The 10,526-nt window shown below is 60.4% G+C and overlaps 1 protein-coding gene across 3 annotated transcripts; it reads right to left on the bottom strand.

Moving 5' to 3' along the window:
• Window positions 1-1,112: 1,112 nt before the first annotated feature.
• On the bottom strand, window positions 1,113-9,680 carry GRB7 (growth factor receptor bound protein 7). Of its 3 annotated transcripts, XM_036079960.2 has the most exons (15): window positions 9,497-9,680; window positions 5,357-5,513; window positions 5,092-5,245; window positions 4,753-4,909; window positions 4,505-4,626; window positions 4,332-4,409; window positions 3,907-4,044; window positions 3,462-3,572; window positions 3,182-3,280; window positions 2,833-2,913; window positions 2,613-2,729; window positions 2,163-2,217; window positions 1,944-2,031; window positions 1,745-1,838; window positions 1,113-1,580 (listed from the first exon to the last, which is right to left on the bottom strand). In XM_036079960.2, the coding sequence occupies exons 2-15, from the start codon at window positions 5,506-5,508 to the stop codon at window positions 1,434-1,436; spliced, it is 1,593 nt and encodes a 530-aa protein (XP_035935853.2). In that variant the 5' UTR covers window positions 5,509-5,513; window positions 9,497-9,680; the 3' UTR covers window positions 1,113-1,433. The 3 variants fall into 3 exon arrangements, with proteins under 3 accessions (XP_035935853.2, XP_077921804.1, XP_077921805.1); XM_078065678.1 differs by having other exon boundaries at window positions 1,113-1,838; XM_078065679.1 differs by lacking the exon at window positions 9,497-9,680 and adding an exon at window positions 9,249-9,455 and having other exon boundaries at window positions 1,113-1,838.
• Window positions 9,681-10,526: the final 846 nt, after the last annotated feature.

The following is a 10,526-nucleotide window of genomic DNA, read 5'->3' as shown; positions in this document are numbered from 1 at the left end:
TGGGTAATTGTATCTCCATGTGTCATTTCACATGTTCCTCTGTCCCCTGTGTTTCTGACAAACTAGCAGCTAGATCCAAGGGATGAGACTGAGGTTTTATTTCTTGGCAAAAATAATGCCTAGCTGGGAGTTCACGTGTCAGAAGAGGTCTACCTCTTTGTGACTTAAAGATCAAATGGCAGGTTCGGGTGTTGCCAATTTGATAGTTATTATAAAGCTCTCCTGTCACCTAAGAGCAAAAGCTGTAAAATTCTTAGACAAAACTCTTTAGACAAAAACAGACCAGCATGGGCAGTGGGGAGAGGCCAGACCCTACAGGGTCCATCTGGGCTTGTATTTTGGGAAGATCCCTCTGGATGTCGGAGGATGGGCTGGAGAGGGAAGCCAGACTCAGAGGGCTGAGTGTTGTGGGGTCCCATTTATATGACCTTCCAGAGGGAGCAAACTATAAGGACAGAAAGCATGAGGGAGGGGCGCCTGAGTGGCTCAGTCGGTTAAGCGTCTGCCTTCAGCTCAGGTCATGATCTGAGTCCCGGGATTGAGCCCCGCACTGGGCTCCTGGCTCAGTGGAGAGTCTACTGCTCCCTCTGCCCTCACCCCGCTCTTGTGCTCTCTCTCACTCTCTCAAATAAACAAATAAAATCTTAAAAAAAGCAAGCAAGCAAGCAGGAGGGAAAGGGGTTGACAGTGGGTGTCACGGAGACTTGGGAGAGGTGCTGGGCCGTGTGTCCGGGTCGGGGTGGGAGACGCGTAACTGCATGTTTGTCAGGACTCATCCGAGCAGTTGGCCCACAGGACTCGCAGAAGGTACGTGCTGTGGGACTCAGCTCCCAGGCCTGTTACCTCCGTAGCTTTAGGCCCTGTCAGGAGATGGCCCCTGGATGACAGTCCCTTATACATGCATTCATTAAACAAGCAGCTACTGGCCAGTCTCCCTGCTGGACACTGGAGACTCTCAGATGACCAAGACCACCCTGCCCTCAAGAAACATCCAGGCTGGAGGACTCGTGGCCCTGAGCCATCCGACACATTCACCAAGGCCTGGCGCCCCCCTCTGCCGCTCCCTTGCTCTACTCCAGCTAGTCAGGTCTTACCAGCAGAACTCACAGATGTATCAAAAAATAATCTTTATTGTCACTCGTATAAAACAGCAGATCAACTGGCCTCTGAGTCTGTACAAAGTGTGGGGCATCAGACCACCTGGGCTGCCCCCATTTCTCCCACAATGCCCTGCCACAGGGCAGTGCCCAGGGGCCCCACGGAGGGGAGGGCCGCCCCCAGTGTCTTTTCTTGAGGAAAGAGGTGGGGGGGGTGGGGAATCTTTCTGCCTGAGGGGGAGGCAAAGGAGCAAAGCAGAAACTCTCTCCGGAGCAGGGGTGCGCTCCGATGCTCGGCGAGGTTCTGCACCTCCGGGGCCACGCTGGGAGCAGCCGTCAGAGGGCCACGCGAGTACAACAGTGACGCAGGAAGCAGGGCAGGATGCCGCGGTTCAGCTGGTGGAACTCCACGAGCTGCAGCAGGTCGGTGAAGCGAGTCTGGCCGTCGTCCATGCTGAAGTAGAGGCGGCCCTCCTCCTCGCTCTGGGGGACAGCCAGAGGGGACGGCAGGTCGGGGAGAGGCGCCGGGGCGCAGGTCCCCGCTGCTCGCGCGGGGAGAAGAGACCCCAGACACACCAGGGGCAGGGGGAGGGCCTGGGGAGCTGCTCCAGGGGGCTTGAGGAGGAGGACGGGGATGAATGACTCACCGGGAGGATAAGATAATGTTTGACCTTCTGCAGGTGGCACAAGGAGAGGACAAAGCCCTGTGGGTTGCGCTGACTCTCTCGGACCAGGAACAGGCTGCCAGGAGACAGGGCCACGTTACCCGAGGACCCAGAGCTGCCGCCCGGACACAGGGTCTCTCCTAGGCCCGGCTCTGTTGGCCTGCTCAGCCCTGCCCCTTACCCGTCTACCAGGCCCTGCTGCCCGATGAGCCGCTGGCTCTCCTCTCGGGAAATGCGTCCGTGGAACCAGGGCTGGGTGCGGTGGATGGCTGGGGTTGGGAGAGGCAGAAGGGCAGTCATTGGGGTAGGAGACCCGCCCCCCATCCTAGCCACCCCCACCAGGAATGCTCAGAGAAGCCACGGCAGCCCCCACCCCTGGGGACGCTGGGTGCTCACCCACCTGCACTGAGGCTCGTGCCCGAGCCTGGGGTGGGCAGGCTGAGCCGGTGGTTCTTCTGTAGGGCAGCAGGGGACACAGAGGATCAGGGAGTGGCTGGGGTGTCACCCCGCACCTCGAGAATATAGAGCCCCTTTCCGCACCTGGAGCCCTCCCTTACCCCTCTCTTCCTCCCATACTACGGAAACCCACACGGAGAGGGGCGCCTGGGTGGCTCAGTCCGTTTAGTGTCTGACTCTTGATTTTGGTTCAGGTCATGATCTTAGGGTGGTGAGATCGAGCCCCGTGTCGGGCTCCGCGCTAAGTATAAAGCCTGCTTAAGAGTCTTTCTCGCTCTCCCTCTGCCCCTCCCCCCCTCTTAAACACACACACACACACACACACACACACACACACACACACACAGAGAAAAGGTCCCCAGGACAAACATGCACATGGGTGTAGGCCCCTCACCCTCCAGGCCTGGGCTTCCTCCAGAGCTGCACTCAGAGCTTCCCGGGGGTTCTCGATGACACGCCCAGCATGGCCAGAGAAGTCCATGGCCACCAGGGTGTTATCAGAGACACTCCTCTGTAGATGGGACAGGATGGGGAGGAGTCAGAACAGGGCCCATGACTCCCCAGGCTGGGTCCTAGGTGCCCATCCCCAGCTAATGCCCCGGGTGCACACTCACCAACGGTGGAGAACCCACACGGGATGGACGCAGGTGGCGAGACTGCGCCTGCTGGTAATTCTTATACAGCTGCGCCCCATACTGCGGAGTGGAGAGAGAAAGAGAGCCTGAGGTCAAGCAGGTGCTGGGGACCGGGCTGTGAAACCCCCGGCCACTAGCACACCCCGGGAGCAAGACTGTATCTCTGCCCCGGATCAGGAGCTTTCTGAGGCCACAGCCAGGACTCGGCCGTGGACCAGGCGTACTGAGAGAGCAAGGATCCAGGGCCCCCTCATTCCTGAGGGAGGAGCTACCCGGCCAGGGATCGAGGGGGCGGGGCCGGCCCCCCATGCCACTCCCGGGGTCCCACCTTGAAGAGGCGGAAAGCTGCCAACCAGCAGCTGCGGCTCTGTTCATCCTCACTGCAGAAGACCCGAAGCCCCTTGTGGCCGTTTCGAAGCTTGTTCGGCTGTAGGAAGAGGAAACCGGCCGGTCCCGTATCTGCCATTAGGACCAGATGTCTGTCTCCGTGGGGCAGGGCAGGGTGCAGAGAAGTGTCTGGGCGTCCCAGATGGAGCTCAGAAGCCCTAGGTAGGATCCTGGGGCCTGAGCAGCTCCCATTCCCTCCCAGGCCCGGCCGGGGTCTTTACCTTGATACAGAAGCCAAAGTCGGTGGGCATCCCATAGAGCTTGCGACCCTGGGTCACCACATACACGTTGGACTCGTTCACATCTGCGACATACTGCAGGTGCCTGGGATCCTATGCAGCATGGGTAGGCAGGACTTATTACAGCAGACCCTATTCCCCCTGCTATTCTCACCATAAGCCAGCTGGGGACATTTCAGAGGAGCAGAGAAGTGCTCCAGGTCACACAGCAAACAGAAGTAGAGCCAGGACTCAAACTCAGTTCTCACCTGCCTTTCCTACTACTACCTCCTGGGGTAGGTAAGCCAGGAGGGAAAGAGGAGCAGCGGAGGGTCTCAGGGCCCGGGGGAGAAAGATCTAGGTGTTCCAGTAAGGGAAGAGATAACTCCTAGAAGGACTGGGAATGGGATATCCTAGGGGCTGAGGCTGTCAACCCTCAAGACCTCACCTTGGAGGTGCCCTTGGTGGAGTAATAGAGGCCAGAGCGGCGCAGGAAGCAGAAGAAGCGTTTCCAAAGCTTCCGTCCGGACCCCCGTAGCTGCAGAAAGCCCTGGATCTCTGGGAAGCTGCCTGCATTCAGGAAGTTCTGAGGCCAGAAGAGAGCAGGAAGAGGGTGAGAGGCCAAGAGGGAGACAGGGAGACACACATGCACACAAAGGACTTCAGGAGAGAGGGTGTGCCACATACATTTACTGTCCCATTTCAAAGACAAAGAAACTGACGGTCAGCCAGGAAAACTGACTTGTCCAGTCACTCAGCACTGTGCTAGACTCTCCACCGCATAGAGGGGAGGCAAAATACTTAAGGGCCAAAAAAGCAATAGGTGATCCTGGGGAATCATGACTATACCGTGGGATGGGGGTGTCCTTGTACCTGGATGAGGTCTTCGTGGGATATGCCTGTCGGTGCGTCCACACAGCTGGAGACCATCTTTTCTGGGAACAGGGAGTGCTGGGACGAAAGGAGTCAGGAGTCAGGGATTGAGGGCCCAGGTTGGGGATCAGGGTGTCCCAGGGCCCAGACCCCCCTCACACACACACACTCACTGGAGAGCTCTTGAACAGTTCATACTTGGCGAAGTTCTTCCGGAAGACAAAGCGGCTGTCTCCACCAATGGGCCAGACAGCCTGCACTTCTACCACGGACTCATGGTCCTCCAAGCCCCGCTCTGGGGTCAAGGGCAAAAAGCAGCGGTCAGCGGAGAGCAGACAGGTCTCCCGGATGAACCACCTGCCTAGCCCAAGGCACGAAGCATTTCCTCCCTGCCCAGACAGCCCCCTGCACCCCAACTCACCCAGTGCTAGATGGGGGTGGCACTCCACCAGCCCCCAGCTTTCATCGCTCAGGGCATGAGCTCGCTGCACCAGCATCTCACACACGTAGCGGGCCGTAGCGCCCGCCGCCACCTCCACAGACCGGGAGGCCCCATCTTCACTGTACACCTTCACAACCTGCACCCCAGGAAGCGCACATGACTTGCGGAAGGGCGAAGGGTGCTTAGTTCCCTTCCTCTGCTTGCTCTACCCTCAGGGACTCCTGACCAAACCCCCCACTTCCACAGAAGTGGCACCATATCCACCCCAGTCCCATAGCACCCCCATATCCCTGCCTCCTCTCTCCCAAGACAACTCACATGGGGGCAGCTGGTGTCTCGAGGGAGCAGCCCCCTTGCACCGGAGGACCCCCCAAGAATGGGGGTCTGTGAAGGAGGACTGCAGAGCTCAGGGAAGGGGTTGGGGATGGAGGGTAGAGAGGTTGCCCGCAGCTCCTCCTCTCGAAGAAGATTCCTGTGGCCCAAGGTAGGGGGGCAGAGAATTTGCTGACTGCAAGCTTCTGTCTTGCCCAGCACTGACCCCCCACCCCACCAGCCCCTCCTCAGCTCCATTGCCCCATTGTACCTGCTGGTCGGAATGGGCAGAGGCTGGGACCTCTTCACCTCCCCAGGCAGAGGGGCATCGGGAGGTGGGGGAGTCCCAGGAGGGGTCCCAGGGGCCAAGTACAGGTCTTCTGGGGAGCTGCTGAGATGAGGCGGAGACAGACCCAGCTCCATAACATCTGAGGGAGAAGAGGGGGCTGAAAGCAGCCGCTCTCGTGCCCTTGTCCCGGGAAGAGGGGCCAAGAGGACCTAGACCTCCTGACTTCACACAGCTGCCAAGGTGCCCCTCAGAGTGGACACAGCACCTTATTCCTCCCCCTCTAACTGGAGTTTGCCTGATGCCTTCGGGAAAGGGTAGCGTGAGCCCATTTGCAAAAGGGGACAGCAAGTCCCTGAGAAGGAAACATTCTTGCCCCCACCACAGGTGAGTCAGGGAGTGGAACTCAGTGTCTGGACTCCAAGTCCAGTGCTCTTCTGCTGCCCAGGGGAAGAGCTAAGAGGGTCCCCCCACCACAAGCCGGGCAGCGGCCCCAGACTCCGCGCCCCACACAGCCTGTTGGAGGCGGACTCGGTCTCCGAGCGCGCCCTGAGCATGGGGCACTCACTCCTCTGGGCTCTGCCCCAGGTTTTTCCAGGGCTTCGCTGCCAGACCCAGTTGCCAGAGCCTGTTGTGGCAACGCCTGCCCAAGTGCTGAGTGATGCACAGAAGGGGAGAAGGAGGTGGGAAAGGACAGGAACCAGGAGGGCAGGAGGCTGGCTCAGCTGCAATGAGGACAGCACTAGCCTGGGGGCCCTTGCCCCAGCAGCCCCCAAATCTTGTGTGCCCTCTCCAAATTCCTCCTCCTGCCCAACTTTCTTGAAGCCCCACTGCCAGGGCTACCTCCTCCGAGCAGCCTGCCTGGATTTTCCACCTTCAGCCCAAGGGCTCCCTCTCTGCACTGTGCTGGGGCCTCTGAGGCAATTCCCTGCACCTGTCTTATCCACCCACTGGTCTGGAGCCGCCCGGCACCCCCAGGAAGGGCCAGGGTCCTACCCACATCCTATCACCCACAGGTGCAGCACAGGCACCTAGGACAAGGACAGGTGAGCTGGGGCAAAGATGCCCACTGGGGACCGAGGCAGCACAGGCCCCTCCTCCACAGGAAGCAGGGCCCCCTGGGCAGGCCTAGAACCTGGGAGGACCTGGGAGAACCTGAGACCTAGGCCAGTGCTGTTAGGCTGCCTACAGCACCTGGCACTGACCCTCCAGGATGGGGCAGGCCCCTGACCCTTAAGTGAGGGGATTTGGGGGACAGGTGAGTCAGGGTGGGGCGGGACAGCACTGCCTGGGGCTCTCTATTCAACCTTGACTCATCTGCACGACTTCCTGGCTTAGGAGAAACACAAACAGCCCTGCCTCTACCCACCTCCCTCCCCTCCCGCCCCCAACCTACCAGGCTGGGAGGACTGGGGGAGGCACAGGGCAGGGATGGGCTGGGGGAGAAAGAGGATGCGGGGGCTGCAGCTCCTCTGAGGTCATTTTTCTCCTCCCCACCCTTGGCCCACCTCCAGTCCAGGTAGGGCCTACAGTAGTCTCCTCCCAGCCCAGGGGGAGGGGAGCCCCCCTCACCCAAGGAGAGAAAAAAGGCCTGGCCTGGATTCAAAGGCCCATCTGGAGCAGAGCCGACCTCCCAGTGATGCCCTCACTCACCCAAAGAAACCACACAGTGCTCCCTATCCTGTCTGGGGCCTACCAGGCTTTCATTCTGCTGCTGCTGCCCACCCCTAGCACCCAGGCCTCAGTGGGCACAGAGGACTCGGCTAAGTCAACGCTGGGGGATGAGGTCCTCCCAACACGCTCTCTGGGGTGTCCTGGCCAGAGGGGTACTACGGGCGCAGGAGTAGCAAGACACCCTAGAGGACAGACACAGACAGGCAGACAGACAAGGAAAGACCAGGCGGGAGCGGCAGGGAGGGGGCTCAGGGTCCTGTGGGGGGGCCGGCAAGACACACCCACCCGTGAACATCAACAAGACATGGATGTCCCCACTCCTATCCCATCTACCCTCTGGCCACCAGCCTTGGTGACTTCACTCCAGGGAGACTGGGGGGCCTGCAGGGAAGCCAGAGAGGAAGCCAGAGACCAAAAGTCGGGTCCTACTCCATCCCAGAGGGAAGAGGAATGGGGCAGTGTTTGGGCAGGGAGCCGGCAGTAGATTTAAATCAGAATCAGATTAGAGTCCGGCCTCAGACGGCTGGAGGGCCACTGAAGACTTGGGTTTGGCCTTGTGATCCCTCCACCTTGCCCTCCAGACCCTTCTAAGGCAAGCGAAGAGCGGCGCGGTTAGATCCAAATAGATGGGATGGGAGGAGAACGGGGTCCTAGCTGTGGGGCCCGGGGAACACCCTTCCAAGAGACCTGAACCTTTCAAACGGGGGCCCTAGGGAAAGCTTCTGTTGAAGAAACCGACCCCCAAAATCTATCAGTCCCCTCAACACCACAAGTGCAAGCCGACGCCTCCCCCACCGCCTCCCCTGCCCCGCGGCTCGGGCCCCACCCTCCTTCCCGCCCTCCCAGCCTCCTGCCTCCTTGTTTACTTCCTGAATCTTGCCCCACCTGGCTGGCCCCGAGGGCGGGTGGCAGGGCCCAGTATTAAGGGCCCGTAGAAAACAAGGCCACCTCCGTCGCTAAGCCGGGGAGGGGGAGGGGCCGACAGGGCCGAGGCCTCGGCGGGGGACCAGCGGGTGGCGGGAAGACCCCCGTCCGGCCCAGCACTCCACGGCCCGCCCCCCATCGGGATTTATTGTGGGGGTGGGGGTGGAAGGCTCAACCTTCGGGGGAGTTCTGAGGGTGCAGGGCCCAGGTGAGGAGGCGGGAAACCCCTAGGTGACCCGGAGTTGGGGGGAGGGCCCAGGACCCTGAGGCCCCGCCCACTCCCTCACTCTGGAAAAAACGCCCAATGGGAAAAGGGGGGGTAAGCTTTCTTAAAGTTTAATTTGGGAAGAACGCTAGACTGTGTCTGTGGAGTTAATCATTACAGGCTGCTTGCCTTCTTGGAGGGCTCCCCCAGCAGGATCGGGGGGAGAGGGGAGAGCAGAGTCTAGGACAGGGCGAGCAAGAGGGGCCATTCTTGAGGGGCAGTAGAGTTGGGAGGCCTTCCAAGGGCGGACAGGTGCATTCTCCATCCCCGCCGTGTCAGGGAGATGCAGACTCGGGTCTTTCTCCAAACACTGCCCCCAAACACGCACACACACTTTTCCTAGTCCCCGCTGCGCCGCAGACCCCCAGCTTCCAGCCCTCCAGCCTTCGAGCCTTCATTCCGACGCCAGGAAGGACCGCCGGGCCTGCCCCGCCCCCACCTTCCCTTCCTAGGGCAGAACCCTGTGCTCTGAGCAGGCAAACAATCCGGAGACCGAGCTCTAACAATTTAGGGGATCCCTCTCCTCTGCTGCCCTCCAAATTGGAGAGTGCCCCCCGCCCCCGCGCGGAGACGTCAGTCTTTGGTAGAGCCTTGGGAAAACCTCAAACGGGTAACCTCGGGCTGAGCCAGGAATGACTCGAGGCAGCCCTCGGTGTTCGGCCCCCCTCCTAGGTCTCTTTCTGGGAGGGTGGGGAGGGGCTAGTTTCAGCGGGAAAGCCGCGTCTCGGGGAGGAGAGGATCGGAGATCTTCCTTCCCCATCCCCATCAGCTGCTTTGTCCGGGGGCCGGGGGGAGGCGGGCTACAGGGAGAAAAGGAAGGAATAAGGAGACAGGAAATGAGAATAGGGAAAGATTGAGGGCAGATGGCGAGGAAGGGGCGGGATATGGGAGATTGGAGAAAAAGAGAAAGCGAGGCGGCCAGAGCAACACAGCAGGAGGCTGAATCTTTCCATACTGACCCGGGACCTGCCGCTGCTTCCCACCCTCAAGATGAAGTGCCCGTTGGGTCCTTACCTGGACCCTGGGCGTAGGAACACCTGGCTGGGGCCACCGGTTTAGGGAGGGAGACGCCAGGTCCTTAACTACCTGTCCCCCTCCTGCCCCCGCCCTTGGCCTGACATCACTGAGGGGGGAAAGAGGAGGGGGGGAGCCAGGCGCCACCTGGGCAACCTGCCAGCTCCTGGCCCTGACATGGGCACAGCCTGGGGCCCTGGTGTGGCTGGCTGGGGGTTGTCGGCTGGGACCGATTTTGGTCACCTTACCTGGAGGAGCCCCAGCAGAAGCAGCAGGACACCGGGTCCGAAGTCCAGTTCTGTCTTGGGACCCCAGATGCCTGGACTTGATTTCAAATCCACTCCTTCTTCTCTACAGGTGGTAGGAGGGTGCCCCGACTTTGGACGTAGACGTGAGGGTTGTGGGGAGGGAGAGCCCTGTGTGTCCAGGCTCCTGGCCCAAGGAAACTAAAATTATCTCGGGCAGGTGGGGGCGGGGCCTGGGGTAGAAGCATGGGAGGAGGAACCATAGGAGGAGGGGCGGGGACTCCCTGATACTACGCCGGCTGGGATTGTTTTTGCCCTTCTTAGCCCGGCAGCAGGTGCCAGGCGAGAGGCGGGGAAGACAGGCGAGCCCTCAAGAGCAAAGATCTAGAGTCCTCGTGCGGGTGGGGGGGGGGGGGACGACGGACTGGGGGCTGGAAGGTAGGGGGAAAGGGCGCTCACCCTTCCCCATGCTCCTCACCAAATCGGGTCTGCTCATTGGCCAAGCTGGGGGCCTGTGTGGGCCTCTGGATCCCCCCTGATGGGGCAAAGAGCACTCAGAGAAAGAGGGAAACCGGCCAGAAGGGTGTCCAGCAACAGGGGCTGCCCCTTGACCTCCAGCCACAGTCTGGCCACCCAGCCTGCACCCTGGCCCTCAGAGGCGCCCAGGGGGGGATGTTCTCCCTTCTTTGCAAAGTCCAAGGTCTCAGCTTCTTCTGAAATACAAGGGGTTAGGCAGGGTCTCATGGTGGGAGGAGTGATCTAGGGGAAGCTCTGGCCAGGTGCCAGGGGACTCCCCTCCGAGAGATCACTTTAGCTCTCTCCTCCAGCATTAGGCAAACACAGGGGTCAGGGAGAGGGCCTGGAAGGCCACAGATCAAAGGCAGTGGCCACCTCCCAACCTCAAGTGGGTGACAGTTGGATAAACAAACAGTCCTTAGGGTGATAAGAGGTCTGCCCTGGGGGACCATCAAGGAGTGGCTCGGGCCTCAACTTTCTCCAAACGGGGTTTTCCTCGAAAAACCAGTAGGAGTGG

This window comes from Halichoerus grypus, chromosome 2 (assembly GCF_964656455.1).
Source record: "Halichoerus grypus chromosome 2, mHalGry1.hap1.1, whole genome shotgun sequence".
NCBI classification, from domain to species: Eukaryota; Metazoa; Chordata; class Mammalia; order Carnivora; family Phocidae; genus Halichoerus; species Halichoerus grypus.
This window is presented reverse-complemented; position numbering and strand designations above follow the sequence as displayed.

What these genes read in the sequence shown, in the direction of transcription:
- GRB7 (XM_078065678.1), bottom strand. Translation starts at nt 5,508, where the DNA reads ATGGAGCTGGGTCTGTCTCCGCCTCATCTCAGCAGCTCCCCAGAAGAC. An exon ending in CTGCCCATTCCGACCAGCAG is followed by an intron (nt 5,246 to 5,356) that starts GTACAATGGGGC and finishes CTTGGGCCACAG; the next exon opens with GAATCTTCTTCGAGAGGAGG. An exon ending in CCACCAAGGGCACCTCCAAG is followed by an intron (nt 3,573 to 3,906) that starts GTGAGGTCTTGA and finishes CATGCTGCATAG; the next exon opens with GATCCCAGGCACCTGCAGTA.